The 26,731-nt window shown below is 41.8% G+C and overlaps 1 protein-coding gene across 5 annotated transcripts; it reads left to right on the top strand.

The window, feature by feature from the left end:
* The first annotated feature begins 28 nt into the window (after positions 1 to 28).
* On the top strand, positions 29 to 26,731 carry AP4M1 (adaptor related protein complex 4 subunit mu 1). Of its 5 annotated transcripts, XM_071419092.1 has the most exons (17): positions 29 to 150; positions 1,160 to 1,254; positions 6,549 to 6,655; positions 7,822 to 7,918; positions 9,745 to 9,855; positions 12,751 to 12,831; positions 14,345 to 14,407; positions 14,530 to 14,596; positions 15,746 to 15,799; positions 16,658 to 16,764; positions 18,379 to 18,481; positions 19,754 to 19,800; positions 20,773 to 20,823; positions 22,099 to 22,216; positions 25,468 to 25,654; positions 26,114 to 26,392; positions 26,472 to 26,625. In XM_071419092.1, exons 1-16 carry the CDS (start codon positions 93 to 95, stop codon positions 26,343 to 26,345), a joined length of 1,578 nt encoding a protein of 525 aa, XP_071275193.1. In that variant the 5' UTR covers positions 29 to 92; the 3' UTR covers positions 26,346 to 26,392; positions 26,472 to 26,625. The 5 variants fall into 5 exon arrangements, with proteins under 5 accessions (XP_071275193.1, XP_071275197.1, XP_071275194.1 ...); XM_071419093.1 differs by lacking the exon at positions 26,114 to 26,392 and having other exon boundaries at positions 30 to 150; positions 26,574 to 26,731; XM_071419094.1 differs by lacking the exons at positions 26,114 to 26,392; positions 26,472 to 26,625 and adding an exon at positions 25,747 to 25,892 and having other exon boundaries at positions 30 to 150.

Genomic DNA, 26,731 nt, shown 5'->3' with positions numbered 1-26,731 from the left:
ATTTGGGGGGGGGCGCAGTTTTGGGGGGATTTGGGGGGATTTGGGGGGAATTTTGGGGCTCTCTGAACCCGTTTTTCCTCCTCCCCCCTCAGATGATTTCCCAGCTCTTCATCCTCAGCTCCAAGGGCGACCCCCTGATCCACAGGGACTGTATCCTCCAAAATAGCCCCAAATCCCCCCAAAATCACCCCAAAACCCACCCCGGGACCCCAAAATCCGCCCCAAAACCCCTTCAGACCCCTCTTAACCCTCCCAGGACCCCCAAATCCCCCCAAAATCCCCTCCGGATCCCCAGTTCCTCCCAAACATCCCCAAACCCGCTCCCAGGACCCCCCCACATTTCCTTGCCCCCCCCCCCAGACCCCCCAAACCCCCCCAAATTCTCTCACCCCCCCCCCAAACCTCCCCCAAACCCCCCAGGACCGCCCCCAAATTTCCTTGACCCCAACCAGGACCCCCCAAATTCCCTCAATCCCCCCCAAATATCCCCCAATTTTCCCCCACATTTCCCCCAAATTTCCCCAAAAAAAGCCCCAATTTTCCCCCAAAAATGACCCAATTTCCCCCCAATTTTCCCCCCAAAAAAGCCCAAATTTTCCCCCAAATTTCCCCAAAATCGCCCCCAAATTTCCCCCAAAAATGCCCCAAATTTCCCCACAAAATGCCCCAAATCTCCCCCAATTTTTCCCAAATTTCCCTCAAATTTCCCCCAAATCTCCCCCAAATTTTCCCCAAATTTCCCCCCAAAAAAGCCCCAATTTTCCCCCAAATTTCCCCCAAAAATGCCCCAAATTTCCCCCAAATCAGCCCCAATTTTCCTTCAAATATCCCCCAAATTTTCCCCCAAATCTCCCCGAAATTTTCCCCAAATTTCCCCCAATTTTCTCCAAAAAAGCCCCATATTAACCCCAAATTTCCCCCCAAAAAGCCCCAAATTTTCCCCCAATTTCCCCAATTTTCCCCCAAATTTCCCCCAAATCTCCCCCCAAATTTCCCCTCAAAATCCCCCAAATCTCCCCCAATTTTCCCCCCAAAATGCCCCAAATTTCCCCCAAATTTTCCCCAAATTCCCCCCAAATCTCCTCCAATTTTTCCCCCAATTTCCCCAATTTTTCCCCAATTTCCCCCAAATCTCCCCCATTTCCTTGACCCCGCCCATTCCGCGGCCCCGCCCCCCGCGCGCCGCGTGACGTCACGGCGCTGTTCTACCGCGGGCTCTCGGCCGTGAGGGGGGAGGAGCCCCCGGTGTTCGTGGTGGGTTTGGGGCAAATTCCGCCGATTTTGGGCAATTCCGGCAGCCCGGGGGGGCCTGGGGGGCTCGGGGGGCATCTGGGGGGGCCAAGGGGGCGGTTTGGGGGGGTCTGGGGGATTTGGGAGCGTTTTGAGGGAATTTTGAGGGGATTTTGAGGGGGTTTGGGGGGACGTTGTGAGGGGATTTGGGGATTTCTGAGGGGATTTGGGGATTTCTGAGGGGATTTTGGGATAATTTGGGGGATTTGGGGATTTTTGGGTGGATTTTGGGCATTTCTGAGGAGATTTTGAGATAATTTTGGGGATTTCTGAGGAGATTTTGAGGTAATTTGGGGATTTTTGGGGGGATTTTTGGGATTTCTGAGGAGATTTTGAGATGATTTGGGGGATTTGGGTATTTTTGGGTGGACTTTTGGGTGGATTTTGGGGATTTCTGAGGAGATTTTGAGATGATTTGGGGAATTGGGGATTTTTGAGGGGATTTTTGGGTGGATTTTGGGCATTTCTGAGGAGATTTTGAGATGATTTGGGGGATTTCGGGATTTTTGGGTGGATTTTGGGGATATCTGAGGAGATTTTGAGGGGATTTTGGGGATATCTGAGGAGATTTTGAGATAATTTGGGATTTGCGGGTGGATTTTGGGGATCTCTGAGGAGATTTTGGGATCATTTTGGAGATTTGGAGGATTTTTGGGTGGATTTTGGGGATTTCTGAGAAGATTTTGAGATAATTTGGGGGATGTGGGGATTTTTGGGCGGATTTCGGGGATTTCTGAGGAGATTTTGAGATGATTTGGGGATTTTTGTGTGGATTTTGGTTGAATTTTGCGGGGATTTTTGGGTGGATTTTGGTTGAATTTTGCGGGGATTTTTGGGTGGATTTTGGTCGAATTTTGAGGGGATTTTGAGGGGATTTTTTGCGGATTTTGGTCAAATTTTGCGGGGATTTTTGGGTGGATTTTGGTTGAATTTTGAGCGGATTTTGGGGTGGATTTTGAGCGGATTTTTGGTTGGATTTTGGTTGAATTGGTCGAATTTCAAGCAGATTTTTTGCGGATTTTGGTCGAATTTCGCGGGGATTTTAGGGTGGATTTTGGGTGAATTTTGAGCGGAATTTTGGGCAGATTTTTGGGTGGATTTTAGGTGAATTTTGCGGGAATTTGGGGTGGATTTTCGTTGAATTTTGAGCGGATTTTTGGGTGGATTTTGGTCGAATTTCTCGGGGATTTTGGGGTGGATTTTGGTTGAATTTTGGTCGAATTTTGCGGGGATTTTTGGGTGGATTTTGGGTCCATTTTGGTTGAATTTCGCAGCGATTTTGGCTGGATTTTTGAGGGGATTTTGGGTAGGTTCTTTCGCAATCCCATGGGAATTTTGAGCGGATTTTTGGGTGGATTTTGGTCGAATTTCTTGGGGATTTTTGGGTGGATTTTGGTCGAATTTTGAGCGGATTTTTGGTTGAATTTTGCGGGGATTTTTGGGTGGATTTTGGTCGAATTTCACGGGGATTTTGGGATGGATTTTGGTCGAATTTTGGTGGAATTTTGAGGGGATTTTTGGGTAAATTTTGGGTGGATTTTGGTCGAATTTCGCGGGGATTTCTGGGTGGATTTTGGTCGAATTTTGAGGGGATTTTTTGGGTGGATTTTGGTTGAATTTTAAGGGGATTTTGGGTGGATTTTGGTTGAATTTCTCGGGGATTTTTGGGTGAATTTTGGGTGAATTTTGGTCGAATTTCGAGCGGATTTTGGGGTGGATTTTTTGCGGATTTTGGTCGAATTTCTCGGGGATTTTTGGGTGGAGTTTGGTCAAATTTCGAGCAGATTTTGGGGTGGATTTTTTGCAGATTTTGGTTGAATGTCGAGCGGATTTTTGGGTGAATTTTTTGTGGATTTTGGTCGAATTTTGTGGGGATTTTTGGGTGGATTTTTTGCGGATTTTGGTCGAATTTCGAGCGGATTTTGGGTGAATTTTGGTCGAATTTCTCAGGGATTTTTGGTTGAATTTTGGGTGGATTTTGGTCGAATTTTGAGCGGATTTTGGGGTGGATTTTTTGCGGATTTTGGTCGAATTTCTCTGGGATTTTTGGTTGAATTTTGGGTGGATTTTGGTTGAATTTTGGTTGAATTTCAAGCGGATTTTTGGGTCGATTTTGTTTGAATTTCTCGAGGATTTTTTGGGGTGAATTTTGGTTGAATTTTGGTCGAATTTCGCGGGGATTTTGGGGTGAATTTTGGTTGAATCTTGGTCGAATTTCTCGGGGATTTTTTGGGTGGATTTTGGTTGAATTTTGGTTGAATTTCTTGGGGATTTTTTGGGTGGATTTTGGTCGAATTTCGAGCGGATTTTTGGGTGGATTTTGGTCGAATTTTGCGGGGAATTTCAAGCTGATTTTTGGGTGGATTTTTTGCGGATTTTAGTCGAATTTCTCGGTGATTTTTGGGGTGAATTTTGGGTGGATTTTGGTCGAATTTCTCAGGGATTTTTGGGTGGATTTTGGTCGAATTTCTCTGGGATTTTGGGGTGGATTTTGGTCGAATTTTGGTCGAATTTCTCGGGGATTTTGGGGTGGATTTTGGTCGAATTTCTCAGGGATTTTTGGGTGGATTTTAGTCGAATTTCGAGCGGATTTTCGGGTGGATTTTGGTCGAATTTCTCGGGGATTTTTGGGTGAATTTTGGTCGAATTTCGAGCGGATTTTGGGTGAATTTTGGTCGAATTTCTCAGGGATTTTTGGGTGGATTTTGGTCGAATTTTGAGCGGATTTTGGGGTGGATTTTTTGTGGATTTTGGTCGAATTTCTCTGGGATTTTTGGTTGAATTTTGGGTGGATTTTGGTCGAATTTTGGGGTGGATTTTTTGCGGATTTTGGTCGAATTTCTCGGGGATTTTTTGGGTGGATTTTGGTCGAATTTTGGTCGAATTTCTCGGGGATTTTTGGGTGGATTTTGGTTGAATTTTGGTCGAATTTCTCGAGGATTTTGGGGTGAATTTTGGGGTGGATTTTGGTCGAATTTCTCAGGGATTTTTGGGTGGATTTTGGTTGAATTTCTCGGGGATTTTGGGGTGAATTTTGGTCGAATTTCGAGCGGATTTTGGGGTGGATTTTTTGCGGATTTTGGTCGAATTTCTCGGGGATTTTTTGGGTGGATTTTGGTCGAATTTTGGTCGAATTTCTCGGGGATTTTTGGGGTGAATTTTGGTCGAATTTTGGTCGAATTTCTCGAGGATTTTTGGGTGGATTTTGGTTGAATTTTGGTCGAATTTCTCGGGGATTTTGGGGTGAATTTTGGTCGAATTTCGAGCGGATTTTTGGGTGGATTTTTTGCGGATTTTGGTCGAATTTCTCGGGGATTTTGGGGTGAATTTTGGTCGAATTTTGGTCGAATTTCTCAGGGATTTTTGGGTGGATTTTGGTTGAATTTTGGTCGAATTTCTCGGGGATTTTTGGGTGAATTTTGGTCGAATTTCTCGGGGATTTTTGGGGTGGATTTTTTGCGGATTTTGGTCGAATTTCTCAGGGATTTTTGGGGTGAATTTTGGGTGGATTTTGGTCGAATTTCTCGGGGATTTTTGGGTGAATTTTGGTCGAATTTTGGGTGGATTTTTGGGTGAATTTTGATCGAATTTCTCTGGGGATTTTTGGGGTGAATTTTGGTCGAATTTTGGTCGAATTTCTCGGGGATTTTTGGGGTGAATTTTGGTCGAATTTCGAGCGGATTTTTGGGTGGATTTTGGTCGAATTTTGCGGGGATTTTTGGGTGAATTTTGATCGAATTTCTCGGGGATTTTTGGGTGGATTTTGGTCGAATTTTGGTCGAATTTCTCGGGGATTTTTGGGTGGATTTTGGTCGAATTTTGGTCGAATTTCTCGGGGATTTTTTGGGTGGATTTTGGTTGAATTTTGGTCAAATTTCTCGGGGATTTTTTGGGTGGATTTTGGTTGAATTTTGGTTGAATTTCACGGGGATTTTTTGGGTGGATTTTGGTTGAATTTTGCGGGGATTTCTGGGTGGATTTTGGTCGAATTTCGAGCGGATTTTTGGGTGGATTTTGGTCGAATTTTGCGGGGAATTTCAAGCTGATTTTTGGGTGGATTTTTTGCGGATTTTAGTCGAATTTCTCGGTGATTTTTGGGGTGAATTTTGGGTGGATTTTGGTCGAATTTCTCAGGGATTTTTGGGTGGATTTTTTGCGGATTTTGGTCGAATTTCGCGGGGATTTTTGGGTGGATTTTGGTCGAATTTTGGTCGAATTTCGAGCAGATTTTGGGTGAATTTTGGTCGAATTTCTCAGGGATTTTTGGTTGAATTTTGGGTGGATTTTGGTCGAATTTTGAGCGGATTTTGGGGTGGATTTTTTGCGGATTTTGGTCGAATTTCTCGGGGATTTTTTGGGTGGATTTTGGTCGAATTTTGGTCGAATTTCTCGGGGATTTTGGGTGGATTTTTTGCGGATTTTGGTCGAATTTCTCGGGGATTTTGGGGTGAATTTTGGTCGAATTTTGGTCGAATTTCTCAGGGATTTTTGGGTGGATTTTGGTTGAATTTTGGTCGAATTTCTCAGGGATTTTTGGGTGAATTTTGGTCGAATTTCTCGGGGATTTTTGGGGTGGATTTTTTGCGGATTTTGGTCGAATTTCTCGGGGATTTTGGGGTGAATTTTGGTCGAATTTTGGTCGAATTTCTCAGGGATTTTTGGGTGGATTTTGGTTGAATTTTGGTCGAATTTCTCAGGGATTTTTGGGTGAATTTTGGTCGAATTTCTCGGGGATTTTTGGGGTGGATTTTTTGCGGATTTTGGTCGAATTTCTCAGGGATTTTTGGGGTGAATTTTGGGTGAATTTTGGTCGAATTTCTCAGGGATTTTTGGTTGAATTTTGGTTGAATTTTGGTCGAATTTCTCGGGGATTTTTGGGTGAATTTTGGTCGAATTTCTCGGGGATTTTTGGGGTGAATTTTGGTCGAATTTTGTTTGAATTTCTCGGGGATTTTTGGGTGGATTTTGGTCGAATTTTGGGTGGATTTTTGGGTGAATTTTGATCGAATTTCTCTGGGGATTTTTGGGGTGAATTTTGGTCGAATTTTGGTCGAATTTCTCGGGGATTTTTGGGGTGAATTTTGGTCGAATTTCGAGCGGATTTTTGGGTGGATTTTGGTCGAATTTTGCGGGGATTTTTGGGTGAATTTTGGTCGAATTTCTCGGGGATTTTTGGGTGAATTTTGGTCGAATTTCTCGGGGATTTTTGGGGTGAATTTTGGGTTTTTTGGGGTTCCTGAGCAGTTCTGTGCCCCCAGACCCTCGGGGGGCTCCATTTTGCCCACGTCAGGCATGGGGGGCTCCTGTTCGGGGCCGCCATCGAGGGCGACGCCTCCCCCTTCACCGTCATCGAGTTCCTCAACAGGTAAACCCCAAATTTGGGGCATTTTGGGGCGTTTTGGGGCGTTTTGGGGTCTGGGAGGAGGTGGGGAAATTTGGGGAATTTTTTTGGATTTTTTGAGGGATTTTTGGGCTGGAATTTGGGGATTTTTGGGCTGGAATTTGGGGATTTTTGGGCTGGAATTTGGGCTGGAATTTGGGGGATTTTTGGGTTGGATTCTGGGTATTTTTGGGCTGGATTTTGGGGGATTTTTGGGCTGGAATTTGGGGGATTTGGGGGATTTTGGGCTGAATTTTTGGGAGCGATTTTGGGGATTTTTGGGCTGGATTTTGGGCTGGAATTTGGGGATTTTTGGGCTGGATTTTGGGGGATTTGGGGGATTTTTGGGCTGGATTTTGGGGGATTTTGGGCAGGATTTTGGGTGTGATTTTGGGTGCAATTTTGGGTATTTTTGGGGTGAATTTTTGGGCTGGAGTTTGGAGATTTTGGGCTGGAATTTGGGGATTTTTGTGCTGGATTTTGGGTATTTTGGGCTGGAATTTGGGCTGGATTTGGGGGGATTTTTGGGTGCAGTTTTGGGGATTTTTGGGCTGGATTTTGGGGATTTTTGGGCTGGATTTTGGGTATTTTTGGGCTGGAATTTGGCTATTTTTTGGCTGGATTTTGGGGATTTTTGGTTGGATTTTGGGTATTTTTGGGCTGGATTTTGGGGATTTTTGGGCTGGATTTTTGGGTGCACTTTTGGGGATTTTTGGGCTGGAATTTGGGCTGGAATTTGGGGGATTTTTGGGCTGGATTTTGGTTGGATTTGGGGATTTTTGGTTGGATTTTGGGTATTTTTGGTTGGATTTTGGGGATTTTTGGTTGGATTTTGGGTATTTTTGGGCTGGATTTTGGGGATTTTTGGGCTGGATTTTTGGGTGCACTTTTGGGGATTTTTGGGCTGGAATTTGGGCTGGAATTTGGGGGATTTTTGGGCTGGATTTTGGTTGGATTTGGGGATTTTTGGTTGGATTTTGGGTATTTTTGGTTGGATTTTGGGGATTTTTGGTTGGATTTTGGGGGATTTTTGGGGATTTTTGGGCTGGAATTTTGGGGCTGGATTTTGGGTATTTTTGGGTGCAGTTTTGGGGATTTTTGGGCTGGATTTTGGGGATTTTTGGTTGGATTTTGTGCATTCTGGCTCCCAGGCTGGTGACGCTGCTCCGGGATTTCTGTGGGCCCCTGAACGAAAAAAACCTGGGAACGAACCTGGGACTGGTGGGGGAACTGCTGGAGGAACTGGTGGTAACTGGGAGGGACTGGGAGGGACTGGGAGGGACTGGGAGGGACTGGGGGGGACTGGGATAAACTGGGAGGGACTGGGATGAACTGGGAGGGACTGGGAATGAACTGGGAGGGACTGGGAATGAACTGGGAGGGACTGGGAATGAACTGGGAGGGACTGGGATAAACTGGGAGGGACTGGGATGAACTGGGGGGGACTGGGAGGGACTGGGAGGGACTGGGATGAACTGGGAATGGACTGGGATAAACTGGGATAGACTGGGAGGGAATGGGAGGGACTGGGAGGGACTGGGAATGGACTGGGAGGGAACTGGGGGGGACTGGGAGGGACTGGGAGGGACTGGGATATACTGGGAGGGACTGGGAGGGATTTTTCCCCCCAAATCCCCATATTTTCCCCTAAAATCCCTGATTTTTCCCCCAAAATTCCTGGATTTTCCCTGCAAATCCTCAGAAAATTCCCCAAATTCCTGCATTTTTCTCCCCAAAGCCCCAGATTTTCCCCCAAAATCCCCATTTTTCCCCCCAAAATTCCCATTTTCCCCCCAAACTCCCCATATTTTACCCCAAAATCCCCATTTTCCCCCCCCAAAATCCCCATTTTTTCCCCAAAAATCCCTGTATTTTACCCCCAAATCCCCATTTTTTTTCCCCCAAATCCCCATTTTTCTTTCCCCAAAATCCCCAGATTTTCCCCAAAAATCCCCATTTTGCCCCCAAAATCCCCATCTTTTCCCCCAAAATTCCCTTTTTTTTTGCCCTAAATCCCCATTTTTCCCCCCTAATTCATGTTTTTTTTCCCAAAATCCCCATTTTTCCCCAAATCCCCGTTTTTTCCCCCCAAAATTCCTGCATTTTCCCCCAAAATTCCTGGATTTTCCCTGCAAACCCTCAGAAAATTCCCTAAATTCCTGGATTTTTCACCCCAAATCCCCAGATTTCCCCCCAAATTCCTGAATTTTGCCCTAAAGTTCCCCGATTTTCCCCCCAAATTCCTGGATTTTTCCCGAAAATCCCCGTATTTTACCCCAAAATTCCCCGATTTTACCCCCAAAATTCCACAATTTTCCCCCAAATCCTCAGAAAATTCCCCAAATCCCCATTTTTTATCCCAAATCCCCATTTTTCACCCCAAAACCCCATGTTTCCCCCCCAAAATCCCCATTTCTTTTCCCCAAAATCCCCATATTTTCCCCCAAATTCCCCATTTTTATTCCCCCAAAATTCTCATTTTTCCCCCCAAAAATCCCCGGTTTTTCCCCCAAAATCCCCGTTTTTTCCCCCAAAATCCCCATTTTTTACCCCAAAAATCCCCGTTTTTTCCCTGATTTTCCCCACAAATCCTCAGAAAATTCCCAAACTCCCCATTTTTCCCCCAAATCCCCATTTTTCCCCCCAAAATCCCCATTTTTTTTCCCCAAAATCCCCATTCTCCCCCCAAACTCCCCATTTTTCCCCTAAAATCCCTGTATTTTCCCCCAAAATCCCCATTTTTAGCCCCAAAATACCTCCAAAATCCCCATTTTTTTCCCCGATTTTCCCCACAAATCCTCAGAAAATTCCCCAAATCCCCATTTCTTTCCCCCAAAATCCCCATATTTTACCCCAAAATCCCCATTTTTCCCCCCAAAATTCCCCGATTTTATCCCCAAAATACCCCAAAAATCCCCGGTTTTTCCCCCAAAATCCCCGTTTTTTACCCCAAAATCCCCGTTTTTTCCCCCAAAAATCCCCGTTTTTTCTCCAATTTTCCCCACAAATCCTCAGAAAATTCCCAAACTCCCCATTTTTTCCCCCAAAATCCCCATTTTTTGCCCATTTCCCAGGATTTCGGGCACATCCAGAGCACGAGCCCGGAGCTGCTCCGGAGCCTGGTGCAGTCGGAGCCCGAGGCCCCCAAGGCCTTCAACCTCCTGGACCTGGGCTCCGTGGGGCTGGTGAGTGGGGAAAAGACAAAATTCTGGGGGAAAAAACACCAAAAAACCCAAAATTACTGGGAAAAAAACACAGAAATTCCTGGGAAAAAATTCCTGGGAGAAAAAGCCCAAAATTCCTGGGAAAAAACACAAAATTCTGGGACAAAAAACACCAAAAAAACCCAAAATTACTGGGAAAAAAACACAGAAATTTCTGGGAAAAATTCCTGGGAAAAAAAGCTCAAAAATCCTGGGAGAAAACACAAAATTCTGGGGAAAAAAAGCCCAAAGTTCCTGGGAAAAAACACAAAATTCTGGGACAAAAAACACCAAAAAACCCAAAATTACTGGGAAAAAACCACAAAAATTCCTGGGGAAAATTCCTGGGAGAAAAAGCCCAAAGTTCCTGGGAAAAAACACAAAATTCTGGGACAAAAAACACCAAAAAACCCCAAATTACTGGGAAAAAAACCAGAAATTTCTGGGGAAAATTCCTGAGAACAAAAGCCCAAAATTCCTGGGAAAAAACACAAAATTCTGGGACAAAAAACACCAAAAAACCCCAAAATTACTGGGAAAAAACCCAGAAATTTCTGGGGAAAATTCCTGAGAAAAAAAGCCCAAAGTTCCTGGGAAAAAACACAAAATTCTGGGGAAAAAAACACCAAAAAACCCCAAAATTACTGGGAAAAAACACAGAAATTCATGGGAAAAAACACAGAAATTCCTGGAAAAAATTCCTGGGAGAAAAAGCCCAAAGTTCCTGGGAAAAAACACAAAATTCTGGGGAAAAAAACACCAAAAAACCCCAAAATTACTGGGAAAAAAACACAGAAATTTCTGGGGAAAATTCCTGAGAAAAAAAGCCCAAAGTTCCTGGGAAAAAAAACCAAAAAAACCCCAAAATTTCTGGGAAAAAACACAGAAATTCATGGGAAAAAACACAGAAATTCCTGGGAAAAAATTCCTGGGAAAAAACACAGAAATTCCTGGGAAAAAATTCCTGGGAAAAAAAGCCCAAAATTCCTTGGAAAAAAACCAAATTTCTGGGGAAAAAACCCAGAAATTCCTGGGGAAAAAACAGAAATTACTGGGGAAAACCACAGAAATTCCTGGGAAAAATTCCTGGGAAAAAAAAAAACAAAATTCCTGGGAGAAAACACAGAAATTCCTGGGAAAAAAAACCCCAAAATTCCTGGGGAAAAACACAGAAATTCCTGGGAAAAAACACAGAAATTTATGGGAAAAAAACCCAAAATTCCTGGGGAAAAAAATCCCAAAATTCCTGGGGAAAAAATCCCAAAATTACTGGGAAAAAAACCCCAAAATTCCTGGGGAAAACACTGAAATTCCTGGGGAAAAAAACCCAAAATTACTGGGGGAAAACACAGAAATTCCTGGGGAAAAAACACAGAAATTTATGGGAAAAAACCCCAAAATTCCTGGGGAAAAACACAGAAATTTGTGGGAAAAATTCCTGAGAAAAAACCCCCAAAATTTGTGGGAAAAAACCCCAAAATTCTTGGGAAAAAAACCTGAAAATTTCTGGGAAAAAACCCCAGAATTCCTGGGAAAAAAACCCAAAAATTCTCCAGAAAAACCCACAAAATTCCTGGGGAAAACCCCCAAAATTCCTGGGAAAAACCCCAAAATTCCTGGGAAAAAACACAGAAATTCCTGGGAAAAAATTCCTGAAAAAAAAAGCCAAAATTCCTGGGAAAAAAACCAAATTTCTGGGGAAAAAACCCCAAAATTACTGGGGGAAACACAGAAATTCCTGGGGAAAACCCCCAAAATTCCTGGGAAAAACACAGAAATTCCTGGGAAAAAATTCCTGAAAAAAAAAAAGCCAAAATTCCTGGGAAAAAAACCAAATTTCTGGGGAAAAAACCCAGAAATTCCTGGGGAAAAAACAGAAATTACTGGGGAAAACCACAGAAATTCCTGGGAAAAATTCCTGGGAAAAAAAAACCAAAATTCCTGGGAAAAAACCCCAAATTTCTGGGAAAGAACAGAAATTACTGGGGAAACAAAACCCAAATTCCAGGGAAAAACACAGAAATTTGTGGGAAAAACCCCAAAATTCCTGGGAAAAAACACAGAAATTCCTGGGAAAAAATCCTGAGAAAAAAACCCCAAAATTCCTGGGGAAAGACCCTAAAATTCCTGGAAGAAAACGCAAAATTCCTGGGAAAAAAATCCCAAAATTCCTGGGAAAAAAAAAAAACCAAAGTTCCTGGGAAAAAAACCAAATTCCTGGGGAAAAAACCCAGAAATTCCTGGGGAAAAAAACCAAAAAAAACCCCAAAATTCCTGGGGAAAACACAGAAATTCCTGGGAAAAAAAAAACCCCAAAATTCCTGGGAAAAAAACCACAAAAATTCCTGGGAAAAAATTCCTGAGAAAAAAAGCCCAAAGTTCCTGGGAAAAAACCACAAAATTCCTGGGAAAAAAACACAAAATTTTCTGGTAAGAAAAAACACAGAAATTTCTGGGAAAAACCCCCAAAATTCCTGGGAAAAAACACTGAAATTCCTGGGGGAAAAAAACCCCAAATTCTCCAGAAAACCCCAAAATTCCTGGGGAAAAAAACCCAAAAGTTCTTGGTAAAAACCACGAAAAATTCCTGGGAAAAAACCCCAAAATTCCTGGGAAAAAAACCCCAAAAATTCTTGGGAAAAATTCCTGAGAAAAAAACCCAAAATTCCTGGAAAAACCCCAAAATTCTCCCAAAAAAACCCCAAATTTCCTGGGAAAAAAAACCCCAAATTTTTCAGAAAAACCCAAAATTCTCTGGAAAAAACCCCAAATTTCCTGGAAAAAAAACCCCAAATTCTCCAGAAAACCCCAAATTCTCTATCAAACCCCCAAAATTCCTGGAAAATCCCAAATTTTCCCTTTTTTGGTTGTTTTCAGTTCGGGGCGGAGACGCAGCAGAGCCGGGTGGTGCCGGGGGGGGCGGCCACCAGACCCCTCCCCCCGCCCAGGGGGGACCAGGTGGGAAACCCCAAAAATTCCCAAAAATTCCATGGAAAATTCCCCAAAAACTCCATGAAAAATTATCCAAAATTCCATGGAAAATTCCCCAAAATTCCATGAAAAATTCCCCAAAATTCCATGGAAAATTCCCAAAATTCCGCAGAAAAATTCCCCAAAATTCCGCAGAAAAATTCCCCAAAATTCCATGAAAAATCCCCCAAAATGCCCCAGAAAAATTCCCCAAAATTCCATGGAAAACCCCTCAAAATTCCATGGAAACCCCCCCAAAATTCCATGAAAAATTCCCCAAAAATTCCCCAAAAATTCCATGGAAAATCCCCCAAAATTCCATGGAAAATTCCCCAGAAAAATTCCCCAAAATTCCATGGAAAACCCCCCAAAATTCCATGAAAAATTCCCCAGAAAAATTCCCCAAAATTCCATGGAAAATCCCCCAAAATTCCCCAGAAAAATTCCCCAAAATTCCATGGAAAATCCCCCAAAAATTCCATGGAAAACCCCCCAAAATTCCATGAAAAATTCCCCAAAAATTCCATGAAAAATTCTCCAAAATTCCATGGAAAATCCCCCAAAATTCCATGGAATTCCATGGAAAACCCCCCAAAATTCCATGAAAAATTCCCCAAAATTCCATGGAAAATTCCCCAAAATTCCATGGAAAATCCCCCAAAATGCCCCCCAAAATCTCCCTAAAAATCGCCCTGAAAATAGAAAAAAAATCCCAAAAAATCTGTCAAAAATCAGCAAAAAAAATTTCAATTTTTTCATGAAATATCCCCAAAAATTTCCCAAAAAATCACCTCAGAAATCCCCCATAATTACATGAAAAATCTCAAAAAAAAATACCCCAAAAATCCTCAAAAAATGCAAATAAATCCCCCTAAAAATAGATTAAAAATGCCCCCAAAATCGCCCTGAAAATAGAAAAAAAATCCCCAAAAATCCCTCAAAAATCAGCAAAAAATTTCAATTTTTCCATGAAATATCCCAAAAAATTCCCCAAAAAATCACCTCAAAAATCCCCCCAAAATCAGCAAAAAAATCCCCAAAACCCCCTATAATTACATGAAAAATCTCCAAAAAATACCCCAAAAATCAGCAAAAAAATTCGTATTTTCCATGAAATATCCCAAAAAATCACCTCAAAAATCCCCCCAAAAATCAGCAAAAAAACCCCAATTTTTCAATGAAATATCCCAAAAAGTTCCCTAAAAATTCCTCAAAATTTCCCCAAAAATCATCTCAAAAAATCAGCAAAAAAATCCCCCAAAACTCCCCCATAATTCCATTAAAAAAACCTCAAAAGATTCTTCAAAACTCCCCCAAAAATTCCTCAAAATTCCCCCAAAATCCTCAAAAAATCCCCCCAAGACTCCAAAAAAACCTCAAAAATTCCCCCAAAATTCCCCCAAAAATTCCCCCAACAATTCCCCCTAAAAATCCCCAAAATTACCAAAAAATCCCAAAAATAACCTCAAAAAATCCCAATTTCACCCCGACCTCTCCTCAGCCCCTCAAGTCCGAGGTTTTCGTGGACGTCCTCGAGCGCCTCTCGGTCGTCATCGCTGCCAACGTGAGCCCCAAAAACCCCAAAAAAACCCAAAAAACCCCAAAAAACCCCAAAAAACCCAAAATCCGCCCCCAGATTTGGCTTTTTCAGCCCAAAAAACCCCAAAATTCCGATTTTTGGGCCAGGGCACCCCCCTGAAGGTCGATGTGCAGGGCGAGATCCGCCTCAAGTCCTACCTGCCCCCCTGCACAGGTAATTCCGAATTTTGGGGGGAAAATGGGGATTTTTGGGTAAATTTGGGGTTTTTTTTTTTGGAATATCTGGAATTTCTGGGGGTGCCTGAAAAAAATGGGGGGAAAAAAATGAAATTTGGGCGGTTTTGGGGGGGAAAAATGCGATTTTGGGCGGGGAAAAATGCGATTTTGGGAGGGGAAAAAATCCGATTTTGAGGCAGAAAATCCAAAGTTTTGCTGAGGAAAAATCGAATTTTGAGGTAGAAAATGCAAATTTTTAGGGGGGATATCTCAGAGTTGGGGGAGTTTGAGGGGAAAGTTGAGGAATTCCCCAAAATTTTGGGGGGAATTTGGAGGAATTTAAGGAGAATTAAAGAGAATTTCGTGAGGGCAAAAGGGTCCTGGAAGGGGGAAAAAAGGGGCGGGAAAAGGGAATTTGGGGGAATTTTGAGGGAATTTTGGGAATTTTTGAGGGGATTTGAGGGAATTTTGGGGAATTTGAGAGTCCTGGAATGATTCTGGAGGATCCTAAAAATTTTGGGGTTGAATTTTGGGGGGAATTTTGGGATAAATTTGGGGAAATTAAAGGGAATTTCGTGAGGGCAAAAGGGTCCTGGAAGGGGGAAAAAAGGGCGGGAAAAGGGAATTTGGGGGAATTTTGAAGGGATTTTCGGGAATTTTGAGGAAAATTGGGAGTCCTTGATTGATTTTGGAGGGTCACAAATTTTTGGGGGGAAATTTGAGGTGATTTTGGGGGAGTTTTGGGAAAATTAAAGAGAATTCCGTGAGGGCAAAAGGGTCCTGGAAGGGAGAAAAAAGGGGCGGGAAAAAGGATTTTGGAGGAATTTGGAGGGAATTTTGGGAATTTTTGAGGAAATTTGGGAGTCCTTGATTGATTTTGGAGGGTCACAAATTTTTGGGGGAAATTTGAGGTGATTTTGGGGGAATTTTGGGAAAATTAAAGAGAATTCCGTGAGGGCAAAAGGGTCCTGGAAGGGAGAAAAGGGGCGGGAAAAGGGAATTTGGGGGGAATTGTGAGGGAATTTTGGGGGTTTTGAGGGAATTCGGGACTTGGGGGGATCCCAATAATTTTTTTGGGGGATCCTGAGTGGATTTTGGGGGGTCCCGGGTGGGTTTTGGGGTCCCTGACCCCACTTTGTGCCCCCAGAGCTGCGGATCGGCCTCACGGAGGAATTTTGTGTGGGAAAATCGGAGCTGAGGGGTGAGAACCCCCCCAAAATTATTGGGGACCCCAAAATCTTCCCCAAAATCCCTGCCAGGACCCCTAACCCCAAAAATTCCCAAATTCCCCTCAAAATCCTCCCCAAACCCCTTTTCCCGCCCTTTTTTTTTCCCTTCCAGGACCTTTTTACCTCACAAAATTCCCTTTAATTTCCCCAAATTTCTCCCAAAATTCCCCCAAAATTTCCCCCAAAAATGCAAACTTTCCCTCAAAATCCTCATTTTTCCATTCCCATCACATCCCAAAGCCTTTTTTACCCCCCAAAATTCCAGTTTTTCCCCCTTTTCCCCTTCAAACACCCCAAAACCCCCTCAGACCCCCCCCAGATTTCCCGGTATTTTCTAGAATTCCCCAAAATCCCCATTTTTTCCCTTTTTATCACCTTCCAAACACCTTTTACTCCCCCAAAATTCCCTTTTTCCCCCCTAAACCCCCACATTCAAAACCCCCTCAAGGCCCCAAAACTTCCTGGAATTTTCCAGAATCCTCGAATTCCCCCCCCTTAAAAAAAAATCCCATTTTTTCCCTTTCCCATCCCATTCCACTCCCCTTTTTAACCCCCAAAATTCCAATTTTTCCCCCTACAACCCCACATAAAACACCCCAAAACCCCCTCAGATATTCCCTGGAATTTTCCAGAATCCCCAAAATCCTCCCCACCACCTTTACAAACCCCTCCAAAATCCCCTTTTTTCCCCCCCTTAAAATCCACTTTAAACACCCCAGACCCACCTCAGCCGCTCAGAAACTCCTCGGAATTCTCCGGAATGTTGGGAATTTCCCGGAATTTTGGGAATTTTCCGGAATTTTCCGGGATTTTCCGGGATTTTCCCTCAGGTTACGGCACCCCCGTGAGGGTGGACGAGGTTTGGTTCCACAGCTCCGTGCGCCTGGACGAGTTCGGCACCGGCCGCGTCCTCAGGGCCACCCCCAACCCCGGAGAGGTCAAAAAACGGGGAAAAAATCCCGGAATTTGGGACATTTTGGGGGGAAATTCGGATATTGGGGAGGTTGGGGGAATTGGGGGGGAAAATGGGGGGTTGAGGGGGGAAATGGGGGGTTTTGAGGGGAAAAAGGGAATTTTGGGGGGGAAAATGGTTTTTTTTTTGAGGGGGAAATGGGGGTTTGAGGGGGGAAAAAGGAATTTTAGGGGGGAAAATGGGATTATAAGGGGGGGAAATGGGATTTTAAGGGGGGAAAAATGGGACTTTAAGGGGGCTTTTGAGGGGGGAAAAATGGGGGTTTTGAGGGGGAAAAATGGGAATTTTGGGAGGGAAAAATGGGATTTGTAAGGGGGGAAATTGAGGTTTTGAGGGGGGAAAATGGGAATTTTGGGGGGGAAAAATGGGATTTTTAGGGGGGAAAAATGGGGGTTTTGGGGGGGGGAAATGGGATTTTAAGGGGGGAAAATGGAGGTTTGAGGGGGGAAAATGGGAATTTTGCGGGGGGAAAATGGAGATTTTGAGGGGGAAAAATGGGAATTTTGAGGGGAAAATGGGGATTTTGAGGGGAAAAATGGGACTTTAAGGGGGGTTTTGAGGGGGAAAAATGGGGGTTTTGGGGGGATTTTTGAGGGGAAATATGGGGTTTTAAGGGGGGAAAATGGGGTTTTTTTGAGGGGAAAAATGGGACTTTAAGGGGGGTTTTGAGGGGGGAAAATGGGGATTTTGGGGGGGGGATTTTTTTGGGGGAAAAATGGGGATTTTTGAGGAGGAAAATGGATTTTTAGGGGGGAAATGGGGTTTTTTTAAGGGGGGATATGGGATTTGTAAGGGGGGAAAAATGGGGGGTTTTGGGGGGATTTTTGAGGGGGAAAAATGGGATTTTAAGGGAGGAAAATGGGGGTTTTTTTGGGGGGAAAATTGGAATTTTGAGGGGGGGAAAATGGGGTTTTTTGAGGGGGAAAAATGGGATTATAAGGGGGCAAAAATGGGGGTTTTTGGGGGGGGGAAAATGGGATTTGTAAGGGGGGAAAATGGGGTTTTTTGAGAGGAAAAATGGGATTTGTAAGGGGGCAAAATGGGACTTTAAGGGGGGTTTTGAGGGGGGAAAAATGGGAATTTTGAGGGGGGAAAATGGAGATTTTGAGGGGGGAAAATGGGGTTTTTTTGAGGGGGAAAATGGGGGTTTTGAGGGGAAAAATGGGATTTTAAGGGGGGATTTTTTTGGGGGAAAATGGGGTTTTTTTGAGGGGGAAAAATGGGATTTTAAGGGAGGAAAAATGGGGGTTTTGAGGGGAAAAAAGGGAATTTTGGGGGATTTTTTAGGGAAAAACAGAAATTTTAAGGGAATTTTTTGGGGAAAAATAGGATTTTAGGGAGATTTTGGGGAGAGAAAAAAAAGGGAATTTCAAGGCTAAAAAATGGGAATTTTTGGGGACAAAGCTGGGATTTTGGGGGGATTTTTGAGGGAAAAAATGCGATTTTTTCATGGAAAAAGGGAATTCTGAGGCGATTTTTTTGGGGGAAAAACGGGGATTTTAAGATTTTGAATATTTGTAGGATATTTTAGGATATTTTGGGATATTTTTAGGATATTTTTTGGGATTTTTCCCCCAGATGACGCTGATGCAGTACCAGGTGATGGACGAGCTCCCGACCCCGCTCCCCTTTCGCCTCTTCCCCTCCGTGGACACCGAGCCCTCGGAAGGTGACGATTCCAGGGGTTTTTTTTGGGAATTTTTGGGAATTTTTGGGAATTTTTTGGGGTTTTTTTGCTGGGTTTTGTGAGATTTTTTGGGGGATTTTTAGGATTTTTTTGTGATTTTTTTCGGATTTTTTGGGGATTTTTTGAGACTTTTTTCTGATTTTTTGTGGATTTTTTTTTGAGATTTTTTTCTGGGTTATTTGAGATTTTTGGCGGTTTTTTTTAGGATTTGTCCGGATTTTTGGGATTTTTGGGGGGGGATTTTTTGGGGGATTTTTTTGTGATTTTTTTCTGATTTTTTGGGGATTTTTTGAGATTTTTTTCCAGGTTATTTGGGATTTTTTGTGATTTTTTTGGGGATGTTTTTGAGATTTTTTTCCAGGTTATTTGGGATTTTTTGGGATTTTTTTTTCTGGATTTTTGAGATTTTTTTCTGGGTTAGTTGGGATTTTTTGGGAATTTTTGGGGTTTTTTTGTGATTTTTTTCTGAATTTTTGGGGATTTTTTTGAGATTTTTTTGGGGATTTTTTGGGATTTTTTTTCTGATTTTTGGGGATTTTTTTTTTCTGGATTTTTGAGGATTTTTGAGATTTTTTTCTGGCTTTTTTGGGATTTTTTTCTGGATTTTTGAGATTTTTTTTTTCTGGGTTATTTGGGATTTTTTGTGAATTTTTTCTGATTTTTTGGGGTTTTTTTGGGGTTTTTTTGCTGGGTTTTGTGGGATTTTTGGGGGGATTTTTAAAGATTTTTTGGTGATTTTTTTCTGATTTTTTTGGGGATTTTTTTGTGATTTTTTGTGATTTTTTGGGGATTTTTTTTTGAGATTTTTTTTCTGGGTTATTTGGGATTTTTTGGTAATTTTTGAAAATATTTTTTCTGGATTTTTTGAGATTTTTTTGTAATTTTTTTCTGGCTTATTTAGGTTTTTTTGGTGATTTTTTTTTTTCCTGAATTTTCTGGGATTTTTTTTTTTGAGATTTTTTCCCTGGGTTATTTGGGATTTTTTGGGTGATTTATTTTTTAATTTTTTTTTTTTTGGGATTTTTGGGATCATTTTTAGGGATTTTCCTGATATTTTTATTTTTCTCCCACTTTTTCTGGATTTTCCCCAATTTTTAGGGATTTCCCCCTCATTTTTGGCCCCAATTTTCAGGAAAATCCCAAATTTTTGGGGTTTTTTTTGGGAGATTTTCCCCTTCCCCACCCCCTGAGGGAGCTCCCAAACATTTCTGGGATTTCCCTCCCAAATTTCTGGGAATTTTTCCCAATTTTTGCCTTTTTCCCCCCAGGATCCGCATTTACCTGAAGCTGCGCTGCGACCTCCCCCCAAAAAGGTGAAATTTGGGAAAATTCCGGAATTTCTGGGAAAATCCTGGAATTTTCAGCCACCTGGGACCCCCAGAATTCCCAAATTTCCCCAAAAATTCCAAATTTCCCAAAAAATTCCCGAATTTTCCCACCAAAATCCCAAATTTCATCCTCAAAATCTCAAATTTTCCCCCAAAAAATCCCAAATTTTCCCCCCAAAATTCAAAACTTTTTCCCTAAAATCTCAAATTTTGCCCCAGAATTCCCAAATTTCCCCCTTAAAATTTCAAATTTTGGTACCAAAATTTTCTCCCTAAAATCCCAAATTTTGCCCCAAAATTCCCAAATTTCCCCTTAAAATCCCAAATTTTCCCACCAAAATTCAAAATTTTCTCCCTAGAATCCCAAATTTTCCCAGAATTCCCAAATCTCCCCCCAAAATCCCAAATTTCCAAAAAAATTCCCAAATTTTCCCCAAAAAATCCCAGATTTTCCCCCTTAAAATTCCAAATTTTGCTACCAAAATTTTCTCCCTAAAATCCCAAATTTTGCCCCAAAATTCCTAAATTTTCCCAAATTTTCCCCCTTAAAATCCCAAATTTTCTCCCTAAAATCCCAAATTTTCCCCAAATTTTCCCCAAAATTCCCAAATTTTGCCACCAAAATTCAAAATTTGCTCCCAAAATTCCCAAATTTCATCCCCAAAATTCCCAATTTTCTCCCTAAAATCCCAAATTTTGCCCCAGAATTCCCAAATTTTCCCCCAAAATTCAAAACTTTCTCCCTAAAATCCCAAATTTCCCAAAAAATTCCCAAATTTTCCCCCCAAAATTCCCAGCTTTGCTCCCAAAATCCCAATTTTCCCCCCAAATTCCCCCCAAAATCCCAAATTTTCCCCCCAAAATTCAAAATTTTCTCCCTAGAATCCCAAATTTCGCCCCAGAATTCCCAAATTTTCCCAAATTTTCCCAAAATTCCCAAATTTCCCCCAATTTCAGCCACGCCGTCAACGTCCGCCTGCAGCTCCCGGTGCCCAAAGGCGTCACCAGGTGGGGATTTTGGGGAATTTTGGGAATTTTTGGGAATTTTGGGAATTTTTGGGGAATTTGGGGAACCCTGGGGGGAGAATCCCAAATTCTGGGGGGAATTTGTGGGAATTTTTTGGGAATTTTGGGGGAATTTTGGGGATTTTGTGGCAATTTCTGGGAATTCTGGTGGAATTTTGGGGGGATTTGTGGGGGAATTTTGGGGATTTTGGGATTTGTGGGGGAATTTCGGGATTGAATCCCAAATTTTGGGAATGAATTTCGGATTTTGGGGAGGGAATCCAAGGGAATTTTGAGGGATTTTGGGGGAATTTGGAGGGAATTCAAAGCGGATTTTTTGGGGAATCTCCAGGGGGAATTTTGGGAATTTTTGGGGTGGAATTTTGGGGAATTTTTGGGGTGGAATTTGGGGAATTTTTGGGGTGGAATTTTGGGTTTGAATCCCAGGTTTTTGGGGCAGAATCTGAGGGAATTTTCAGGGATTTTTTGGGGGAATTTTTGAGGGGATTTGGAGCAGAAATTTTGGGAATCTCGAGGGGAATTTTGGGATTTGGGGTGGGAATTTTGGGATTTGGGGTGGGAATTTTGGGATTCCATCCCAAATTTTGGGGCAGAATCTGAGGGAATTTTTGGGGCTTTTTTGGGTGAATTTTCAGGGCTTTTTTGGTGAATTTTTGGGTATTTTGGGTGAATTTTTGGGGTATTTTGAAGCGGATTTTTTTGGGAACCTCCAGGGAATTTTTGGGAATTTGAGGATGGGAATTTCGGGATTTCATCCCAAATTTTGGGGCACAATCTGAGGGAATTTTCAGGGCTTTTTTTGGGGAATTTTCAGGGCTTTTTGGGTGAATTTTTGGGTATTTTGGGTGAATTTTCAGGGCTTTTTTGGGGAATTTTCAGGGCTTTTTTGGGTGAATTTTTGGGCTTTTTGTGTGAATTTTCAGGGCTTTTTTGGGTGAATTTTCAGGGATTTTTGGGGTGAATTTTCAGGGCTTTTTTTGGTGATTTTTTGGGTGGATTTTTGGGTATTTTGGGTGAATTTTTGGGTATTTTGGGTGAATTTTCAGGGCTTTTTTTGGTGATTTTTTGGGTGAATTTTCAGGGCTTTTTTGGGTGAATTTTTGGGTGAATTTTTGGGTATTTTGGGTGAATTTTGGGGTATTTTGAAGCGGATTTTTTTGTGGGACCCTCCAGGGAACCTTTGGGATTGTGGGATTGGGGGGAATTCTGGGATTTGGGCTGGGAATTTTGGGATTTATCCCCATTTTCCCTCCCCAGCCTCTCTCAGGAGCTGAGCAGCCCCGACCAAGCGGCCGAGCTGGAGCCGAGCTCGCGCAGCATCCGCTGGGAAATCCCCAAAATCCAGGGGGGATCCCAGCTCTCCGCACTCTTCAAGGTCAGAATTGCCCCAAAAAAACCCCAAATTTATACCAAATTTATCCCAAAATCCCCAGGAAAATCTGCCCAAAAATACCCCAAAAAAATTCCCACAAAATCCCCAAATTTATCCCCAAAAAAATCCCCAAAATCCAGGGGGGATCCCAGCTCTCCGCCCTCTTCAAGGTCAGAATTGCCCCAAAATTCCCAAATTTATCCCAAAAAAATCCCCCACAAAATTCAAAAAAATCCCCAAAAAAATCCCCCCAAAAATCCCCAAAATCCAGGGGGGATCCCAGCTCTCCGCACTCTTCAAGGTCAGAACGGCCCCAAATTTATCCCAAATTTATCCCAAAATCCCCAGGAAAATCTGCCCAAAAATCCCCAAAAAAATCCCCCAAAAAATCCCCAAAATCCAGGGGGGCTCCCAGCTCTCCGCCCTCTTCAAGGTCAGAATTGCTCCCAAAAAAACCCCAAATTTATCCCAAATTTATCCCAAATTTATCCCAAAATCCCCAGGAAAATCTGCCCAAAAATCCCCCAAAAAATTCCCAAAAAAATCCCCCAAAAATCCCTAAAAAAATCCCCAAAAAATCCCCCAAAAAATCCCAAATTTATCCCAAAATCCCCAGGAAAATCTGTCCAAAAATCCCCCAAAAAATCCCCCAAAAAATTCCCAAAAAATCCCCAAAAAATCCCCAAAATCCAGGGGGGCTCCCAGCTCTCCGCACTCTTCAAGGTCAGAACGGCCCCAAATTTATCCCAAATTTATCCCAAATTTATCCCAAAACCCCCAGGAAAATCTGTCCAAAAATCCCCAAAAAAAATCCCCCAAAAAAGCCCCAAAAAATTCCCAAAAAAATCCCCCAAAAAATCCCCCAAAAAATCCCAAATTTATCCAAAATCCCCAGGAAAATCCCCACAAAAATCCCCCTAAAAATCATCCTAAAAATCCCCACAAAATCCCCACAAAAAATCCTGAAAAAATGGTGAAAAAATCACAAAAAATTGCTAAAAAAATCACTAAAAAATCACCAAAAAATCAGAAAAAAAATCAGAAAAAATTCCCGAAAAAATGGCAAAAAATCACAAAAAATTGCCAAAAAAATCAGAAAAAAATCAGAAAAAAATCACCAAAAAATCAGAAAAAAATCCCCCAAAAATCACAAAAAATTCCCAAAATATCCCCAAAAAATCCCGGAAAATTGGTGAAAAAAATCACAAAAAAATGCCAAAAAATCACAAAAAAATCACAAAAAATCAGAAAAAAATCAGAAAAAATTCCCAAAAAATCCCAAAAAATTGGTGAAAAAAATCACAAAAAATTCCTGAAAAATCACCAAAAAATCACTAAAAAATCACCAAAAAATCAGAAAAAATTCCCAAAATATCCCCAAAAATTCCCAAAAATCACAAAAAATTACCGAAAAAATCAGAAAAAAAATCAGAAAAAAATCAGAAAAAAATTAGAAAAAAATTCCCAAAAAATCCCGAAAAATTGGTGAAAAAATCACCGAAAAATCACCAAAAAATCACCAAAAAATCAGAAAAAATTCCCAAAAAATCCCAAAAAATTCCTGAAAATTCCTGAAAATTCCTGAAAATCCCCTGGTCTGTTTTGCAGCTGGAGGTGCCGGTGCTGCGGCGCTGCTGGCGCCTGGAGCTGGGCCCTGCCCACGGCTCCTTCCAGCTCCCAAAAAATCCTAAAAATCCCAAATATCTTAATGTCCCCAAAATTCCCCCAAAAAAGTCACAATAAATCAGAAAAAAAATCCTGAAAATTGGTGAAAAAAATTCCAAAAAATTGCCGAAAAATCACCAAAAAATCAGAAAAAATTCCTGAAAAATTGGCAAAAAAATCACAAAAAATCACTGAAAAAATCAGAAAAAAATCACAAAAAATCAGAATAAATTCAGAAAAAATTCCCAAAACATCAGAAAAAATCCCAAAAAATTGGTGAAAAAAATCACAATAAATCACTAAAAAAAAATCAGAAAAAAATCAGAAAAAATCAGAAAAAATTCATTAAAAATCACCAAAAAAATCACAAAAAATTCCCAAAAAATCCCCCCAAAAATCCTGAAAAATTGGTGAAAAAATCACAAAAAATTGCCGAAAAATCACAAAAAAAATCACAAAAAAATCAGAAAAAATCGGAAAAAATCACTAAAAAAATCACTAAAAAATCACCAAAAAATCAGAAAAAATTCCCAAAAAATCCCGAAAAATTGGTGAAAAAAATCACAAAAAATTGGCAAAAAATCACGAAAAAATCACTAAAAAATCACCAAAAAAATCACAAAAAATTCCCAAAAAATCCCCAACATTCCTGGTCTGTTTTGCAGCTGGAGGTGCCGGTGCTGCGGCGCTGCTGGCGCCTGGAGCTGGGCCCTGCCCACGGCTCCTTCCAGCTCCCAAAAACCACAAACAGCTCCAGAACATCCCCAAAAATTCCTAAAAATCCCAAATATCTTAATGTCCCCAAAATTCCCCCAAAAAAGTCACAATAAATCAGAAAAAAATCCTGAAAAATTGGTGAAAAAAATCACAAAAAATCGCCAAAAAAATCCTGAAAAAATCAGAAAAAAATCAGAAAAAAATTCCCGAAAAATGGCAAAAAATCACAAAAAATTGCCAAAAAATCAGAAAAAAAATCACCAAAAAATCACAAAAAAATCAGAAAAAATCGGAAAAAATCACTAAAAAATCACTAGAAAAATCACCAAAAAATCACCAAAAAGAATCAGAAAAATTCTCAAAAAATCAGAAAAAAATCAGAAAAAATTCCCAAAAAATCCCGAAAAATTGGTGAAAAAAATCACAAAAAATTGGCAAAAAATCACGAAAAAATCACTAAAAAATCACCAAAAAAATCACAAAAAAATCAGAAAAAATCAGAAAAAATCACAAAAAAATCACAAAAAATTCCCAAAATATCCCCAAAAAATCCCATAAAATTGGCGAAAAAAATCACAAAAAATTGCCGAAAAATCACCAAAAAAAATCACAAAAAATCACAGAAAATTCACAAAAAAAATCAGAAAAAATTCCCAAAAAATCCCGAAAAATTGGTGAAAAAATCACAAAAAATTCCTAAAAAATCACAAAAAATCACTAAAAAAATCAGAAAAAATCACAAAAAAATCAGAAAAAAATCCAAAAAAATCAGAAAAAATTTCCAAAAAATTCCCGAAAAAAATCACAAAAAATTCCCCAAAAATTCCTGAAATTTCCCCATAATTCCCGAACATTCCTGGTCTGTTTTGCAGCTGGAGGTGCCGGTGCTGCGGCGCTGCTGGCGCCTGGAGCTGGGCCCTGCCCACGGCTCCTTCCAGCTCCCGGCCCATTCCTGCTCCGGGCTCCGCGTTCGCTTCCTGCGCCTCCAGGGGCCCCCGGGGCAGCGCTGGGTGCGGTACCTGAGCCACAGCGACTCCTACGTGCTCCGCCTCTGAGAAGGTTCTGGAACAAATGGAAAATTCCATGGGAATCCCCAATAAATGAATGGAATGATGGGGGTGTCCATGGTTCATTGCTCCGCCTCTGAGAAGGTTCTGGAAACATCCGGAAATTCCATGGGAATTCCCAATAAATGAATGGAATGATGGGGGTGTCCATGGTTTATTGCTCCGCCTCTGAGAAGGTTCTGGAACAAATGGAAAATTCCATGGGAATCCCCAATAAATGAATGGAATGATGGGGGTGTCCATGGTTTATTGCTCCGCCTCTGAGAAGGTTCTGGAAACATCCGGAAATTCCATGGAAATCCTCAATAAATGAATGGAATGATGGGGGTGTCCATGGTTTATTGCTCCGCCTCTGAGAAGGTTCTGGAACAAACGGAAAATTCCATGGAAATCCACAATAAATGAAAGGAACAATGGGGTGTCCATGGTTCATTGCTCCGCCTCTGAGAAGGTTCCGGAACAAACGGAAAATTCCATGGAAATCCCCAATAAATGGGTCAGGAACAATGGGGGTGTCCATGGTTTATTGCTCCGCCTCTGAGAAGGTTCTGGAACAAATGGAAAATTCCATGGAAATTCCCAATAAATGGGTCAGGAACAATGGGGTGTCCATGGTTCATTGCTCCGCCTCTGAGAAGGTTCTGGAAACATCCGGAAATTCCATGGGAATCCTCAATAAATGAATGGAATGATGGGGGTGTCCATGGTTCATTGCTCCGCCTCTGAGAAGGTTCCGGAACCTTTGGAAATTCCCAATAAATGAAAGGAATAATGGGGTGTCCATGGTTTATTGCTCCGCCTCTGAGAAGGTTCTGGAAACATCCGGAAAATTCCATGGAAATTCCCAATAAATGGGCCAGGAATGACCTGGGGGTGTCCCCCTGTGCTTTTATTGCTCCGCCTCTGAGAAGGTTCCAGAACAATCCAGAAATTCCATGGAAATTCCCAATAAATGAATGGAATTATGGGGGTGTCCATGGTTCATTGCTCCGCCTCTGAGAAGGTTCTGGAAACATCCGGAAATTCCATGGGAATTCCCAATAAATGAATGGAATGATGGGGGTGTCCA

This window comes from Agelaius tricolor, unplaced genomic scaffold (assembly GCF_023055355.1).
Source record: "Agelaius tricolor isolate 1412-34295 unplaced genomic scaffold, bAgeTri1.0.p SCAF_99, whole genome shotgun sequence".
NCBI classification, from domain to species: Eukaryota; Metazoa; Chordata; class Aves; order Passeriformes; family Icteridae; genus Agelaius; species Agelaius tricolor.
Note: the sequence above shows the minus strand (reverse complement) of the source record. Positions and strands in the feature narration are given on the sequence as shown.

Bases quoted from the DNA above. Each gene is read 5' to 3' on its own strand.
- AP4M1 (XM_071419092.1), top strand. From the start codon at position 93: ATGATTTCCCAGCTCTTCATCCTCAGCTCCAAGGGCGACCCCCTGATC. The intron at 6,656-7,821 runs GTAAACCCCAAA...TCTGGCTCCCAG, and splicing joins GTCATCGAGTTCCTCAACAG to GCTGGTGACGCTGCTCCGGG. The intron at 12,832-14,344 runs GTGGGAAACCCC...ACCTCTCCTCAG, and splicing joins CCCCGCCCAGGGGGGACCAG to CCCCTCAAGTCCGAGGTTTT.